Raw genomic sequence first — 18,116 nt, 5'->3', positions numbered from 1 at the left:
CTGGGAGCTCGAGGTTGCCAGCTGGGCAGTGCGCTCCCGCTTTAGGCTGGGCTACGTTACACCTCACTCACACCCACGTGAGGGTCCAGGTTCTTGCTCGAAGAAGTTCTCATCGTAAGTTAGACGCACTCGTGGGTTCGTCGCCCGCACGGGGCGGCGCATGAGAGTTGCTGCGTCGTGCAGGCCAGAGGCTGGCGGACGTTCTGGTGTGCCTGCAGGGCTTGTTTCTTGGCCGCTGCCATTAGCTTTCTGAGGACGGTGGGCGCTGTCGGCTGTGTCACTAGGCGAGTGGAACGTCCGCAGGATGTGCTGCCGATTGCGACGCAGTAGGCTCCCGTCTTCGGTTTCCATCAAATATGATCGTGGTGTGACCTGCCGCGTTACTTTGGCTCTGCTCGTCCAACCCTGGTCTTCTAAAATGCGGGCCATGTCTCCTGTCCTGAGTGGCGGTAGTTCCGGCCTTGGCCGGTGCCTTTGTGTCTGCTTCTTCACCTCGGTTGCCTGAGGGGTGGAGAAGTCTGGAAGACGGCCTCAAAGTTGTCTCCCCATCAGCAACTGCGCAGGGCTCCTTCCATCCTCCAGTGGCGATGACCTGTAGTTTAGAAGTCCAAGCCACAGAGGCTCATTAGCATGCTTTGTTTTCTTCAGGAGTCTTTTGAACACTTGTACTCCTTTCTCGGCTAGCCCATTTGCCCTTGTAAGCCTCGGACTCGAAACCACGTGTCGAAAGTCGCATGGCTTGGCTAACTCTAGGAACTCCTTCGAGGAGAACTGCGGTCATCCCCCATCCGTGCACACTTCTAAAGGTATCCCATGCCTGGCAAACCACATTTCCAGCTTCTGGATGACTTGGTGGCTCGTTTTTTTAGTCAGCTGTTTTACTTCTGGGTAGTTTGTTAGTTATATGGGGTTTTATGGCGCATAAGCGACTATGGCTATCATGCGTCAAACACAAGGTTAGATGATGTTATGTTTAGTGTATAGAGGTTACATTATAATAGATTTAAAACATTGGCTTTCTTTAGAAACTTACAAACAAGTGAAAACTCGACAAGTGTTTGCTCGCCTAAAAGCAGTGCGGGATGAAATGGAATGTGTTCATTGTAAATACCGTAAAAATTTTTTTTCCAAGTTCTTCGAGATGCGAACAAGAAATTAAAATGTGATTTACTGTGAGCTCCTCACCACACATTTCACACACAGGTATGTCTTTTTTTCTTAATAAGAAGTTATGGGGGATGTGTGTGTGTGACCTATGCGTAAACGACATAAAATTACTTCGATAAAACGCGCTTTATGGCGGCATGATTTCCATTCTTTTAAAATGGGCTTTATGGTATGCAGCTTGTTGTTTCCTTCATTTTCCCAAGAAGCTTGCCACTTGGCTCTTAGTTTGCTATGTACTAACTTCATGTAATCTCTAGGAGGCAAATTCACGTTTTATTTCCATGGTTCTGGTTTCTGCAGCACACATGTCGGCTCTCTCATTGTCCCTAATGGCAACGTGGCTGGGAACCCAGCAGAATTTTATAACATGTTTTTGTGTTGTGCCTTTTATATACTGTGTATGATGCTCCCTATCAGTGGCTCCGAGGCATTTTTGGAGTTTAATGCTCTAAGGACGCTCAGTGAATCTGTATAAATGATGCTGTTTTTGATGTTTTAATTTGTTATTTTCTGTACCGCAACACAAATGGCATAACACTCAGCGGTGAAAACTGTAGCACATGAGGGCAGTCGTACTGCATTTTTATTTTTTCCTTGTATTACTGCGCTTCCTACATGAGCATGAGTTTTTGACCCATCAGTTTAAAATGCAGTATAATTTCTGTATTTTTTTCATAGTTCTAGATATTCTTGTATTATATGGTCATGTGGTGTACAGGTTTTCCCGAGGCCTGTTAGTGTGACATCACACACTGTGGGGGGAGTGTACCACGGTGGTAGCGCTTCGTGTCTTGGGGCAATACTTTTAATTTCATTTAGTATGTTCAGAGCTTGGCATTTTTCTTCGAAGCGCAAGAGCAACGGCTGAATTGCGTGAGGCTTGTTGTTGAAGAGTATTCGGGATGGGCATTTCGTGACAATTGGGTAACAGAGATGTTTGGGCTGAGAAAGGATGTTGAGGATGTATGTACAAGTTAGTGTAGTTCTTCGATCTTCTAAGGAAGGTTCATTCGTTTCCACATACAGACTTGCTATTGGTGAAGTTCTTTAAGCACCGGAAGACAGTCTTAAACCAAGATTGTGGATAGGATCCAGTCGTTTTATGTAGGACGGTCTTGCTGAGCCATGTACTATGGACCCATAGTCTAACTTAATTAGAGCGAACCAGAGAACGATATATATGTCCTATCAGACCCCCAGCGTTTTCTTGACAGTAGTTTCAGCACATTGAAGGCCTGGGAAACTTTTTTCTTTAAACTGTTTATACGTGGCAAGAAAGTGAGCTTTTTATCGAAAGTTATCCCTAGGAATTTATGCTCTTGTTTGACAGGTAGTGGGGTTTGGTTTAGATATAGTGTGGGGTCGGCCTGCAGGCCTCGTCTCAAAGAGAACAGAACCGCTACTGTTTTCTGAGGGCAAAATCTAAATCCGTTTCTATCTGCCCAGGTAGCCAGTTTATTTATTGTTATTTGTATCTGCCGCTCACAGGTAGGTATGCTGGAAGACGTGCATGCTATTTGGAGGTCGTCTACATAAACTGAGTACATTATGGATTTTGGGATTACTTTTTCAATGGAGTTCATTTTTATGATGAATAAGGTCATGCTGAGGATGCACCCCTGGGGTACGCCAGTTTCTTGAATAAAAGTGTTGGAGAAGGTTGCGCCTAGGCGGACTCTGAACGTGCGGTTGGTTAGGAAGTCGCTCAAACAGCCCAGCGTCCTGCCGCGGATACCTAGGTCCGCTAGGTCACGGAGGATACCGAACCTCCACGTGGTATCGTAAGCCTTCTCCAGGCCGAAGAAGACCCCGATGCAGTGTTGGTTGTGGATGAACGCTTCCCGGATGGTGTTTTCAAGGCGGACGCTCTGCCACTCAAGACTCCGGGCCTCTCGGCGTTTACGAGAAGTTTTCCATTCGTCCAGGCGGGGCATTTGCTCAACAAGCTAAACAGCCAACATGTGTGACGACGAGGTTGCCGCCCTGGTGGTCGACAATGGCTCCGGCATGTGCAAGGCCGGTTTCGCCGGTGACGACGCCCCCCGCGCCGTCTTCCCCTCCATCGTGGGTCGCCCCCGCCACCAGGGTGTCATGGTCGGCATGGGCCAGAAGGACAGCTACGTGGGCGACGAGGCCCAGAGCAAGCGTGGTATCCTCACCCTGAAGTACCCCATGGGACGACATGGAGAAGATCTGGCACCACACCTTCTACAACGAGCTGCGTGTTGCCCCCGAGGAGCACCCCGTGCTGCTCACCGAGGCCCCCCTGAACCCCAAGGCCAACCGTGAGAAAATGACGCAGATCATGTTCGAGACCTTTAACACCCCCGCCATGTACGTCGCCATCCAGGCCGTGCTCTCCCTGTACGCCTCCGGTCGTACCACCGGTATCGTGCTCGACTCCGGCGATGGTGTCTCCCACACCGTCCCAATCTACAAGGGTTACGCCCTTCCCCACGCCATCCTGCGTCTCGACTTGGCCGGCCGTGACCTGACCGACTACCTCATGAAGATCCTCACCGAGCGTGGCTACTCTTTCACCACCACGGCTGAGCGTGAAATCGTGCGTGACATCAAGGAGAAGCTCTGCTACGTCGCCCTGGACTTCGAGCAGGAGATGGCCACCGCCGCCTCCTCCTCTTCCCTGGAGAAGTCGTACGAGCTGCCCGACGGTCAGGTGATCACCATCGGCAACGAGCGCTTCCGTTGCCCCGAGGCCCTCTTCCAGCCCTCGTTCCTGGGTATGGAATCGTGCGGCATCCACGAGACCACCTACAACCCCATCATGAAGTGCGACGTAGACATCCGTAAGGACCTATACGCCAACACCGTCCTCTCCGGCGGCACCACCATGTACCCTGGTATTGCCGACCGTATGCAGAAGGAAATCACCGCCCTGGCTCCTTCCCCCATGAAGATCAAGATCATTGCTCCCCCCGAGAGGAAGTACTCCGTCTGGATCGGCGGTTCCATCCTGGCCTCCCTGTCCACCTTCCAGCAGATGTGGATCTCCAAGCAGGAGTACGACGAGTCCGGCCCCAGCATTGTGCACCGCAAGTGCTTCTAAGAAGCAGCCGCCGCACTCTTCTGCGCCGCGTGCTTCTTCCTACTCCTCCCTGTGTCCACCCCGCCGCCGGCAGCGCCATCTGGGGGCACGGCGACGCGAAAAAAAAAGGCCACAAATTGGGCTTATGCCGCACGAGGCGGACTTATGGTTGCTTGGCGGGGGAACTTATCACTCATCCGTCGGTCGTGGCCTAGTGGTTTGAGCGCCCGTCTCGGCTGCGGGAGGTGGGTGGTTCGAAACCCACCGCCGGGCACCCACCGGTCAAAAGGGTACAAGCGTACGTCCCCCGGCCTGGCGCTCGGCTTCCTTTAGGGGTGTACGTTTGGAAGAAGTCCGCAGCCGTGGCCTCGTGGCAGAGCGCCCGCCTCGGCTTCGGGAGGTGATGGCTGAATTGCGTGAGGCTTGTTGTTGAAGAGTATAGTAAAGTTCACAGGTTCCCTGTCTTCCTCGCACCAGAGGTGCCCCGTCAGAGACGGTTTGTTCCAACTGGAAGACTGAAGCTTCTTTCTTCGCACCAGGGGTGCCCCGTCAGAGACGGTCTCTCGATGAGTCGAGACGCAGGGATAAAGAAAGTTAATAACTGAAGATTTATATGCAAATATTTACACAATATGCAAGTTAGATACCAAAAGGCGGAACTGGCTAATAACAGGGGAGGCCCCTAGTCGGCGTAGCCGAAGATGCGTAGCATCTCACCTTAGCCCAGAACCTCGCTTCCAGCTCCGGGGCCCGGTTTTAAAGCCCTAAAGGCCCAGCCCACATTCGGTAACTTCCAATCATGTTGCACTATTAACGTGATTGGCTCTTCAAGGGCATGGCCAGCCCTCCGGCTTCAACAAGGTAAAACCACCCTCTCTACCACTAAATAAACATAAAAACAAACACAAATACACATTCGTGCCAGCACGTGCGCGAATCGGTTCCGCGGGGTGGGGGACACCCGTACTTGCCGGCGCGTTCGCGAGCGGCCGCGTTCCAAAAAACGAGACGCTTCGCTTTGAGCGCCCCCAGCCACGTTCCGATGACCCCGCGTACACTACCGATCCCTTACACGCCCTTCCCAAGATTCTACAAAGGGCTCAAATGCCACTTTTAGAATTACAACAAGAAGGGATCGGTACGGGTCACAAAACCACCCTGTTGGTGACATACCGCAGCTACACCAGCACTGGCGCCAATAAAACCAAAAACAAAAAATGCACACGGACACCAACACAACATTACGCAAAATGCACACTTAAATACACACAGTGGCATGCCTGCCGTGAGCCGTAACACAGCGTTCAAGTTGGTGCGTTGCACCCAGTTCACCACCTCCAAGAACACACCCTCGTCCTGCTCGCGAACGAGCACACACACACACACACAGACACTCGCAACTGGAGCGTTCAGTAGCACTCGCACGACGTCCGTAAGTGGCCACGTGAGCCTCCTTAGTCGCACCGAGCGTGCCTGTGTGCGTTTCGAGCCACTACGTGTTAATCAACCCGATTAACGCCTGACGGTCACTCACTCATTAGGCTGGTGCCACAACGGAGCGATAACTAAAAAGTTGCTGCCCTCCAGGATCGAAAACGTTGTGGTATTCGATGGGTCCAAATCCCTGATCACGCGACCCCCTGAGGGCACGCTCTTTACGGCGCACCAATACGAGACGCGTGCTGCGTAAGGAGCATAGCCCCTGTCCAGTCTAATCATATCAGTGCGGCCGCTTTTGCCACACGGGATTTGGCGTACTGCAGCACGGAACGTACTGCTCCACGCGCTGACTTTCAACGTGAAGGCCACGCACCTGCCTCCAGCTACTGTGCCTCGCTTGGAGGCATTTGTACCTTTACTGCACGGGCAAACCTTGAAATTGCCGCTCCGTGCTTGATCGGCGCTTGCCGGCTTCGTGGCATAGTCTGAGGCTGCATGAGCCCCCTCGCAGTCGCTGGACCCTAATTTGCTTTGTGGCAAGTCGCCACGCATCTCCTTGTCCTCGAAGGACCTGGTGGGACACACGTCGGGTGCGTTCAACAACTGCGGGGCGCTCGGTCCCGTCGGCCCATCAGGCCAACCTTCGTTCTTTGCCTCGCATGGAAGGTTCCTGGCATCAATAGCGCTACGGGACACTTTATGCCCTATGCCCGACACGGTGTGCCACTGCGGCAACGCTAGACTTCCTCCTTTCACTCGCTCGCCGATCTGACGTCTGTCGTCGATGGTCGTTTCACGCTGAACCAACTGCCCTTTTTCGCAGCTTGCCTGTGACCGAGTTTTTATTCCTGAACTCGCGTCCGCGTCCCTGGTGTCATTTGTGGTAGAGCTAACCTGTGCAGCTGGATCGTCGGAGTGCGCGTGCACCGCCTCTAATACCGCGACGCTGCGTTCCGTCACGACACTTTCTTCAACTGCGATTCCAGCTTCGCAGAAATCTGGCTCACTTTTTACTTCTGCCTGCCTGTTTTCTTTACCTGTGCTTGACAGGCATATGGCTTTGCCTTCCAGCATTGGCGGTTTCTCCACTCGGGACTCGGAGAAGTTCTCCCTGGCTAGTTGACTAGCTCTCCTAGACTCTTTGGGCTTAGCAAGCTCGAGCTCTAGCTGCTGGCGCCTTGTTTCTAACACCTCCAAGACGCACTTGACATCCTGAGGTTTTTCCTCGCACAGCGGCGCCTTTCCTCCATTCACTTTTGCAAGCTCAGCCTGAAAATAAGCTAAGCGCGCCTTCGCCAATAGACGATATGCGAAATTGCTTGGCGGTCTGGCAACACCGCGCCCACAACTTCCGGTTTCCATCTTGGCGCGGTCGAGCTCGTCGAGCTGGTGCATCGTTTGCTATGCGTACTTTCTTCTTGCGAGTGGAATTTCAACAGGCAAGCTTCAGCTGCTGCGTTGTTTTCACAGCTGATCTTTGACTAAATGTATACGTGCTTTCAATAAGCGCCAGCTTACTCCTACCGCGTCCTCAGCTTCGCTTGAAGTCTGGCGCTGATGATCGCAATAATCGGCACTCGAAAGTGGGTTGGAAAGTCGAACCGTGACCGTGTGCTGTTGCCGTTTTAATGCTCGCATTAAAGCACCCGTTCAAGCATCACGCATTATCATGGCTATTTTATTCCCAGGTGGACGCGAATTCATCTGGTAGGGTAGCGAGCGGTTATTTTGCGGTGAGTGCTCACGTGTGTTGACAAACTTCTGTGACAGTGCGAACTTTCATTCGCGCCGACGCCAGGGGCTTCGTGCATTGCAGTATAATCACACAAGACCCTCGACCAACTGCGTAATTCGATTCATTTACTGTAATGTGTAATGCGCATCCGCGGTTTTCAACGTCACCGTTTCAGAGCCCGGCGCCGGTTGACTTTCGGCACAATTCGTTGAAACCGCGTCCTGCTTAAGACGCAGTCAGTCAGTCGACATCAACAAGAGGAAAGTAGGCATGCACATATAATTCAAAATATTGTAAGCAAAGACGCAGCTTTTTTTTTTTTTTTTTTTCAGATAAGCACTGAGCCACCGCGGCGCCTTGATTAGAGAAAGATGCTACAGCTGTAGGTGCATGCACGGACTCGATACGCTGGTCAAGCTGTGTGTGCAGGGGCGAAATTAGCATGTTCGGTTGCTTCCGAAACTTAATTAGCTTACTCCCAAACTTGGACAAATGGCTTTGTTGCGAAGCAAGCTGTTGAAGCTTGCCACAACGATAATAAAATCTGATGGCCTGAAGCGTTTTCAGAACACTGTTACACGAACTTTCTAGCTTAGAAATGCGTCCCTCCTTCATAATAAAGTAGCTATATTATTCGCTTTTTTTTTAGATTTTCGTCGCCGCAGATATGGAAGGTATAGGAATCCTCAAGAAATAAAACATTCGCACCTCAGTTTTTATACGTAGGGTGTATTGCTTCATATGCGTATGGTCCAGAGAGTTTGCTCGCCCTTCTAAAACTAATTGAACGCGGGAAAAACTTAACTGAACACGTAGCAAACTAAGCTGTAATCGGCATATGGTTCTTCGAGTGAACTTATTTCGCCACGGCACGAGCGATTGGCCCGCTCAAAAAAATTACCTTCTCTATTACGTTGTTCAAGTTTGCGTCTATATATATTCACGCCCGACCGGGGAGTTGATAAATGCACGAAATCGGCTTCTAATTTTGATCACAGACAACAAAGGCTGTGGTCCTTATCTTAATTTAAACGCAAATCACCTCGAGAGATTTGTCAAAAATCAGCGCAGAAAGCGAAAGCTGCGCACTGATCCGCGCGCTGACACATGATACCTCGCATGGCGTTTTGTGTTACTAAAACGTTGGGACGGAGTAAAAAAATAAAAAAGCGAAAAGCTGGAACGCACCTAGTTCTGGCACGCATCGTAGTGTCTTTTCACAGTGGAGAGGGTAGCGCAACACTGCATCGGCATTTTACTTTTCAAACGAAGCGCAGCCGTTTTAACCCAACGCTGGGCAGCGGTTTCGTTTTCTGTACCGTGCCAACATGGAGGACTTAGTTCTCGGAGTGCCGAGAGATGGCGCTGCGCATTTCGCATATCGTCTATTCCACTCGGTAGCTCACATCGAGTGAGGGCCGGCATGGATAACCCTCCATACCGCCGTCTGTACCCCTCAACTGTCCTACCGGCTCGAACACATGCACAGGGACGTGAACAATGCGACGAAGGAAACTCACAGTTTCGATGCGCCAATCCGCATGCCAGCTCCTTGGCGTCGCAGTCCACCGCCACTTTCACCGGACGCTGCGATGAGGTTTCGCACGCCGCTGGTCCTGTGCCCGCTGTCGTCACTTGCTGCGACCCGCCGGTGACCATCGAGTTCTCGACGCGCTGCTTTTCTTGACCGGATGCAGTTCCGCGTCGCTGGACTGCTTCCGTGGTCCTTGCGTCCTTGTCGCCGTCTCTCCGCAGGTCGTTTCTCGAACGCTGCTGTTGCCTTATCGTCGCCTTTCTCCTTGCCTTCAGTCTTCTTCCTGCGCCGTCTTCCGATGGTCGCAGGATCCTGTCGACTGCGCCAGTAAAGATCACAGGTTCCCTGTCTTCCTCGCACCAGAGGTGCCCCGTCAGAGACGGTTTGTTCCAACTGGAAGACTGAAGCTTCTTTCTTCGCACCAGGGGTGCCCCGTCAGAGACGGTCTCTCGATGAGTCGAGACGCAGGGATAAAGAAAGGTAATAACTGAAGATTTATATGCAAATATTTACACAATATGCAATTAGGAGAGTTTCAAATTGGGCTAGTTGGTACCCAATCTTGTACCCATTAAAGAAACCGGTGGGTACCCGGCGGCACTGGGGATCGTACCCAGCACCTCCCGAATGCGAGGCGGATGCTCTACCACAAGGTGAAATGAACGGCGGCGCAACAAGAAGAACACAACAAGAGAGGGGACACCACATGCGCAGGTCGCATGTGGTGCGCATTGTGCGCATGTGGTGTCCCCTCTCTTGTTGTGTTCTTCTTGTTGCGCCGCCGTTCATTTCATCATGCACCAACTCGCCCCTCAGGCCATTCTTCTGAACTACCACAAGGCCACGCTTCGGTGGAGAAGAAGTTTTCGGCCTGCCAAAACAGCCTCCCCCGGCCATACACAGACTAGGCCAGGGCTAGGCCACTTCCCAAGTGCAAGTCTCTTGCACAAAGTGCTTGGTGCGCCCCCTCACCAGAGACTGCTCTTGTACCAATTTAGGTTTGGTCGTCCTCGGGCTCGAAAGCCCTCCGATCGAGAGTGGCGGACTGACGAACTACTGCCACCCCGATGGTCGTGTGTCAGTCCAACCCACGAGCTTCGGAAAGGCGGGGTCGCTGCGCCCCGTGGTGCACCTCTGTGATGTGCACCCCAGCTGCCAGACGCCGAAGCGCCCTCGACTTCGGGTAATCCCTTCGCACCGCACTGCAAGCGGGAGCCCGATTCTACCAACTTTTATTAAGCGTCTTGGATTTGACGCCGGCCCTGCAAGCAGGACCTACCGCCTACGTACCCGCAGTGCGAGTGTGGGCTTCATCCCACACCGTAAGGTCTCACGACGGTACTACTCACAGGCGCTCAAAGGACGCAAGCGCCAGTTCTGCTTTCGCTTTGCCCTCGCTCTCTTAGCCTACTGAGACGCCCGAAGGCCTCAGCATTTCCCAGAGATGGCCCTGGTTTCTTTGAAAGTGTCCTGAATATCAGACTGACTTTTGTCTTTGAATCACGTGAACTCCTTGACATCCATCAATGTGACTTTAAAAAGCATGCACAACAACTGACCGCCTAGTTTGCCTTGAAAATATTATCCGTGAAACTTTTATACACAAACAAGACTGTTTAGCTGTCTTTTTCGACCTGGAGAAGGCATACGACACAAATTGGAGGTTTCCTGAAAACACTGAGGTTCTGATAGGACATGTCTTTTACAAATCTCCCGCTCTGTAGTACACTCTACCTTAGATTATGGATGTATAGTTTATGGGTGAGCCAGACCATCATACCTCAAATGACTGGATCCAGTGCATAATTTAGGTTTGCGTTTTTCCATTGGTCCAAACAGGACGTGGCCCATAAGCAGCCTGTATGTAGAGACCAACAAACCATCACAGACAGACAGAAGAGCCATGCTCGTACATTAGTAAATATCCGGTCGCTGCAGAAACATCTCCATGTTACCCTATAGCCACAGAGTGCCACTCTCTCTGCCAGCAAACCGCGGGCTACCGGGCCACTGCTGTTGTGATTTGTATGCAGGCCACTGCCTGGCATACTAAGCACATTGCCTGGTATTGCGCAAAGGTGAGACCCACCACCTCCATAGTACTATAATATTCCTGCAATCTGCGATTTCACTCTTACACAGTTCCGTAAAAAACAAACTTCACAACAACATATGATACAAGAAATCCTTGCACTCGAGGACACGTACAGTCCTCTCACAGCTTTTTATACAGACGGTACAAAAACAGATGCAAGCGCAGTGGTACAAGGGAATTTGATTGAAATAGTAAGGCTTCCACAGTGTGCATACATCTTCTATGCCAAATGCCACGGCATCTTTGTAGCCATACAAGAAATAATAAACGAGAACCTTGCAAACAGTATTATATGCACAGACTTGTTCTTACAGCCCTCCACTCTGGACATGCGTGCACTGCGCTGTTTATTGACATTGTGCACAACATAACAACAGGCGTAGCTCAAGCACAAAAATTAGACTCTGCCGGGTACCAGCTGTCATGTCGGAATTAAAGGCAACCACAGAGCAGACTGTGCGCTGCTGAAGCCCGCTGCAAGCAAATAAAGTAAACATACCCTTTAAGGACTGCATGCACTTGGTACATGGCAAATTAAGAAAAATAGCACTCAGCTTGGAACAACAAACTAAATAACAAACTACACTTGATAAAGCCATATCTATATGAATGGAAGTCTTGCACACACCAGCCGAACAATCACAAATCCCGTCAAAAGTTATTGACAATGACGTCAAAATGAGGAAACAATGTGACGTTGCAGCTTGACGCAACGAGGAATCAGCCAATTACAGCAGGGTGGCGCTCCAGGAGCATTTATTTGCAAGTCGAGAGACCGTTTGCTAAACTTTTGTTAAAAAACTCACGAAATATGCAGCAATCAAAGTAACATATTGTCACGCACTTTCGTAGAACATCGGCGGAAGAAGCAGAAGACCCACGGTCGGACGGACCGGTAGAGGAAAAAGAAGAGTAAGGGAAGAAGCACTTGTAGGCTTCATTGCGGTCCTGCTTTGATCAATCCTTTGTAAATAAATCCCCATGCGTACTAAGCATGTCACAGCTTCGGTGGAGGTGCAGGGCATCGACCACGGAGCGTTCAATCTATCGAAGGACCCGTGGACTTGCTGGCTTCACACCACTGCCATCGAACATGCCTGGAGACGAAAATACCGAGCAATCAGGACCATCTTTGGAAAACCTGAGGAGGATGCCGACGAGTGGCTCAAAACCCTACAAAAGGGTGAGGAAATATAATTGCTGCAATACTGCTACTAAACTGGCTAACGTGGTGTTCTTCCTTGCCGCCACTGCCTTCGACTGGTTCGACAATCATGATGATTCACTAAGTTCATGGGCAACCTTTACAAGCAAGATCAAGAAAAATTTTGGGGATGAATCGGCAAAGAAGAAGCGTGTGGAACAGACATTGCTTCACCGGGTGCAAGCACCAGGAGAAACTTCCACCGCATAGATTGAAGCTATCTTAAATTTGTGCTAGTTAGTAAATTTCAGTATACTTGAAGAAGACAAAGTCGGCCACCTTCTGATAGGAATCGTGGTAGATGTTTATAACTTCCTGATTAGCAAAGAGAGCCCGAGTACCACCGCCGACGTTATAAAACATTGTAGAACATTTAAAGCTCTTAAACTGTGTCGAATCACTCCTAAATTCGGAAGACTGGCCAATGTCACCTCCATAGCCAGTGTTGAAGCCTGTCCTTCACGTTCTATGGCTGATATGATACGAGAGATTGTGCGCGAGGAATTGTCCAGATCCCGGGACACCTTCTGCCGCACAGAATATCTGCGGCACAGTTCTGCACCAGAGGAAGATGTTGCCGCCCTGTCGACTCCGTGGGCTCAACCTAGCCGTGCTTTGCCCATGGACGATCGGAACAACACTGCCCAACGTTGTGGCCACCAGCCGACGGAAAGGAGGCCCACCTACCCTGAAGATATGGTCCGTCAGCAGCGAGATCCTGGCTCCAGCCAACGTCGCGACTATGTTCGCCAGGACTCTTATGGCGGTCGCTGGCGCTCTCGACCTTTGTGCTACCGGTGTGGCATTGCAGGGCATATCGCTAGATATTGCCGCCGCCGTTTCCTGACTGCTCAAGACTACCGACCTCCGGCGAATATTCATAGTCAACTGCACACTGAACAGCAGCGATCCCCATGTCCGCTTGGGACACGTAGCATCCGACACATTTGCGGAGTTCATCACCTGCATCTGACCGCAGTGTGACCGCAGCGCCAACGGCGGTCACCTTCTCTTCGACATCGTGCTTCCCCTCCGCCTCCGGGAAACCAGGAGGCACGGCCGATGGAGGTGAGGCCGCTGGCGAGTCGATGACGTCCACTATACCTCTGCCTGTGTTTATGTTGAACAGACTGGGAAGTGTTTATTGATGGTGTGAAAACAATGGCTCTTGTAGACACTGGAGCTACAGTATCCGTTGTGAGTTTGAGGTAGGAAAGTAAAGTTTAGTGGTGAGCGTGCAGCGTTATTCTGTGATGTCGGTGGTGACCCTTTGGTTCCACTCAGTGTGTGTGCTTCGGGTGTTGCTAATGGTGGCCTAATGTTTAGAACAGAATTTGCAGTGCTGCCTCGGTCAACGCATGATGCGAGTCTTGGGATTGATTTTCTGCAAGAGTGTGGTGCAACTTTAGACTGTCGTACGGGATATTGCTCTGAATTCACTACTTTCAGCTCTTGTGGATAACTCGACACCTGATTTTGGAGCATTTGCGGTGGAAGAAGACACTACTGTACCAGCTTTATCTGCAGCATTCGTGCGAGTTTCCTTTATTCGCAATCAGTGCTAATCTTTTGAAGCTGAATCTTTTGAGCCTACGACGCTCGCCTGCTCTAAGAAGAGCATCCTCGTGCCTCGTTGTGTCGTTCCCGTGGCCGGAGGCCGTACCGAGCTGTGGACAGTGAACCACTCTGAAGAGCCAGCTGTGTTGCCCTGGGGCCTCAAACTCGCCTGTTTCGAGGAAGGCATGTCAGGTTCCGTCGCGGCGTTAACCAGCTCTGTCATTGAGCAGCATGTGCAACGAGATATGGAGACCCAGGTTAAGGCTATGATTAATCAGTCTCTTCCCACAACCGAGCGTCGCATTCTAGTGGAACTACTTCTGAAGCACATGCTCGTGTTCAACTTTGCCAAGGATGATGCAACACCGCTGCCTAGGAGTTGTAATCATCACAAGATGAACACCTCGTATACGCCAGAAGAGTCTCAGCCAAGGCACAGGACGAGCAAAAGGTGGTTTTTATTTCCATCATCTGCGGCCACTCCATCCTTCGCGCAGCTGGTGCCATGTCTTCAAGATGGGCTCCCTGCGCTTCCACATCTCCTGGCCATACAGCACGTAGCCCCTGCAATGGGAGGACATCATCATCACCAGCCTGACTACGCCCACTGCAGGGCAAAGGACTCTCCCATGTCTCTCCAATTAACCCTGTCCTTTGCCAGCCGCGGCCACCGTATCCCCACAAACTTCTTAGTCTCATCCGCCCACCTAACTTTCTGCCGTCCCCTGCTACGTTTGCTTTCTCGTGGAATCCACTCCGTTACCCTTAAGGACCAGCGGTTATCCTGCCTTCGCCTTACATGCCCTGCCCAAGCCCACTTCTTCCTCGATTTCAACTAGGATGTCATTAACGTGTGTTTGTTCTCTCACCCACTCCGCCCGCATCCAACCTCTTAATGTTACACCGATCATTTTTCTTTCCATAGTTCGCTGCGTTTTCCTTTATTTCGAAATACTGCAGGTGCCCAAGCAGGACAACATAACAATCACACACAAAGAAACGAAAAAACAACACACAGCATCATTCGGTGATTACAAAAGGAAAGAAAAAGAACAGCATTAAAAAATACAAAATGGCACAACCAAGGAAATGTTCTTCCAATAGGTTGCTAAATTACTATTTCGAAAAAGGGATCTAGGAGCAAGTCCCACTCGGAGATGGTTCGGGGGAAGAAGCTATACTTGAATAAATATGTTCGTGCGATGATAGGCTGCAGTGTGTGTTCCTTAGTGTGTCGTGTTCGTCTGGTGGCAGAAGGTTGAACATAGTTAGGTATTGGAATGTTTACCTCACGTGAAAGAACCTTACGAAGGAACAAAATTTGGTTTATTTTGCGGCGGTCTGAAAGAAATGGGATATTATTTTCTGCCATTAGCTTGGTGGGAGAATCGAATATGCTGTATTTTGTGGAAAATAAACCTGACTGCTTTCCTTTGAATGATTTCGAGGGAGGTAATGTTCTTTTTCGCATGTGGATCCCAAATGATAGATGCGTATTCGAGCTTAGCCAGAGGAAAAGTGTTGTATGCCAAAAGCCTCATATTAGAGGGGGCGCAACTGAGTTTTCGTGTTAGGAAACACAAGGAAATTTTGGATATGTGCACTGACCAGTTGAATTGATTGGTAAGTAGAATCAGTGCTAAGCCCCTATGGCTGGCAGCTTCTTGAATGGAGAGAACGAGTGAATGTGCTAATGTGTTTTTTTTCTTGTTACTCATAGCAGTACAGTTTCTTGATGTTAAGACCCATGCTACAATCCACACACCATCGATCAATAGCTGCCAGAGAATCTTGGAGAACACCATGATCTGAGGATTCCCTTATCTCTTTGAACAATAGGCAATCATCAGAAAATAATCTTATGGATACAGAATTTGGAACAACACCAGGCAAATCATTTATGTACAGGAGAAACAATAAAGGACCCAATACACTTCCATGTGGTAGACCAGAAGTGATGCCCAGGGAATCGGAAACAGCACCACTGACCCCAACAAACTGACTCCTGTTTTATAAATACGCATCAATCCATTGGATTATATAAAGAGGAAGACCGAAGAGCTCTAATTTATAAATAGGCTTATTGTGTGGGACCGTATCGAAGGCCTTGGCAAAGTCTAGGAACAGTATGTCAACTTGTCCGGAATTTTCAAGAACACAAGATAAGTCATGAACGGTAGTCACAAGTTGTGTAACTGTTGACATTCCTTTTCAGAATCTATGTTGAAAAGGTGATATAGTATGTTTTTGCTACTGAGAAAATCCCTTATAACACCCGCCAATACATGTTCTAAAAGTTTGCAGCAGCTGTTAATTCTTGATGTAGGACAATAATTGAATAAATTTGATCGATCGCCTGAGTTGTGAATGGGTGCGACTTTCCAGTCAGAAGGTAAATCACTTGAACGTAAGGAAGCTGCGAACATGATGGCTAAGTATTCCGCTATTTGTGAAGCATAGTGTCTCAAGAATGTGTTTGGAATACCATCAGCTCCGCAGCCTTTCTTGATATCAAGTTGACGTAGCAATGATAAGACACCTTCTGCTGAGATAAAAAGACTATCAGAAGGAGTTATGCACTCTTCTGGCTTCCTAAGGCCGGGATTCGCAGTGAAAACACTTTGAAAGTAATGATTAAAGGATTCTGCGATTTTATGGCCCTCAGTTAACGTAGCTTCATTAAGTTTTATTTTATCTATCGCGTCCTTTCTCTGACTGAGGTGACGCCAAAATCTGCAAGGAGCTAAAAATGACGGAAGTGTAAATACTGGTTCTTTGATGTTTTTAACTTTTGCGCTAGTACGTGCTTTAATTCCTGAAAGCAGGATTTTTGTGTTGCCTACGATGTCACCTAATTTTTCGTTTCAGGTGAATAATCTACCGGCTGATCCAGGGATTCCTTCGATACAGTCTAATTTTTCTCAGAGGAACAAAACTGGCAATAGCAAACAGTACCGTTTCTTTAAAACTATTCCACAAAACATGCATACTGTCGCTCTCACAACTAATTAGGGAAGTTTCTAGATAGTCAGTTATAGCTGTGTCATCAGCTCGACTAAAGTCTCGTATGCATACAGGTGCTACATTCCAAGAAAATTGTTCACACTTAAGAGGACAACAAAACGATAACAAGTCGTGATCGGAAATACCCCATTCAACGCTCAAAAAGCCATAAGAAAAAACTTCACTCACAAAAAACAAATCAAGAACGGCACTTTCACGGGTGGGTTCTCAAACTATTTGATCCAAATTCAAAGCCACCATAATATCCAAGATCACATTATTAGATTCACATCGCCCGTAAGACAAATGCCTCCAATCCATATTAGGGAGATTAAAATCACTTGTTAATATGATATTATTACATTCACGCCTTGCCATCAAGTGATCACGCAAACTTTGAAGTAAAAAATCTGCAGTCACGTGGCCGATATCAGAACAAAGTAAAAAAGATGTACTCCATAGGGATACATATCAAAACAAGCTCTCATGGTCAGGTATGTGGTCTAAAACAGCAACCGTTACAGAGGACTTCGTTATGACCGCCACCCCTCCACCACGAGAACAGCGGTCACACCTGTAAACTTTGTGACCAGGAGGAACAATTGTGTCGCTAGAAATGCCATCATGCAACCAGGTTTCTGTCAGAATGACTATGTCAAGAAACAAGGAGGCATTCGAGGCTGACGATTTTGTTAACAATGCTCTGAGCATTGAGCGAAAGCAAACGTAGTTGAGGCATCTGAAACTGGGACCGCTATGCATCCAGATGAGTGGTCCGACTGTCTTCTGTCTTTCGCATATTGCATGAGTCATCCCAAACGTAAGAACCTTTATCGACACGAAGTTTATCTCCAACTAAATATACCTACTGAAAACTGCGCAAAAAACGAAGACACAGAACGAGAAGGCACGGGACGGGCGCAGACTATCAACTGAATTTTTATTCACATGAAGAGGCCTATACTTCAGTTGATAGTCTGCGCCCGTGTCGTGCCTTCTTGTTCTGTGTCTTCGTTTTTTGCGCAGTTTTCAGTATGAATTCCTACCAACTAGCCCAGTTTACCGTTCTTATTAAATATACCTTTGTGCCTGTGTCTTTCTCTGCTTTTGCGCTTTGCCAAAGTAATTTCCGCTTCCTTTCTGCAGAGTAATCGTTTTGAATAGAAATGCCAGAACCATTTAGCTTGTGTACGTCACGCTACACTGTCTCAAGATAGTTCTGGAAGCAGAGGATGATGAATGGGCGAGTAGAGGAACCCAGCCTACGAATACACGCCACTGACATGCAATTTACCCCTAGTAGTTTTTGATGGAATACCTTACGACGCAAGTCGT

At 49.2% G+C, this 18,116-nt stretch overlaps 2 protein-coding genes and 1 pseudogene across 3 annotated transcripts in view; 1 reads left to right on the top strand and 2 right to left on the bottom strand.

Moving 5' to 3' along the window:
* Positions 1-51: 51 nt before the first annotated feature.
* LOC149345396 (uncharacterized) lies at positions 52-3,351 on the bottom strand (annotated as a pseudogene).
* On the top strand, positions 3,053-4,317 carry LOC149345395 (actin-5C-like). The gene has a single exon (XM_089546616.1). The coding sequence runs from the start codon at positions 3,350-3,352 to the stop codon at positions 4,232-4,234; it is 885 nt and encodes a 294-aa protein (XP_089402742.1). The 5' UTR covers positions 3,053-3,349; the 3' UTR covers positions 4,235-4,317.
* A 9,899-nt stretch (positions 4,318-14,216) lies between these two features.
* rho-7 (rhomboid family intramembrane serine protease rho-7) overlaps positions 14,217-18,116 on the bottom strand; it is a 47,952-nt gene continuing 44,052 nt past the window's right edge. For both annotated transcript variants that reach the window (XM_089546614.1, XM_089546615.1), the window contains one exon: positions 14,217-14,342. In XM_089546614.1, the coding sequence (XP_089402740.1) occupies positions 14,246-14,342 (97 nt within the window). In that variant the 3' untranslated portion in view covers positions 14,217-14,245. The remainder of the gene's footprint in view (positions 14,343-18,116) is intronic.

The sequence above is a fragment of the Amblyomma mixtum genome, chromosome 5, assembly GCF_055824585.1.
Source record: "Amblyomma mixtum isolate Tamu chromosome 5, ASM5582458v1, whole genome shotgun sequence".
In the NCBI taxonomy this organism is placed as follows: domain Eukaryota; kingdom Metazoa; phylum Arthropoda; class Arachnida; order Ixodida; family Ixodidae; genus Amblyomma; species Amblyomma mixtum.
Note: the sequence above shows the minus strand (reverse complement) of the source record. Positions and strands in the feature narration are given on the sequence as shown.

Excerpts from the sequence above, each read along its gene's own strand:
- LOC149345395 (XM_089546616.1), top strand. The coding sequence starts at position 3,350 with ATGGAGAAGATCTGGCACCACACCTTCTACAACGAGCTGCGTGTTGCC.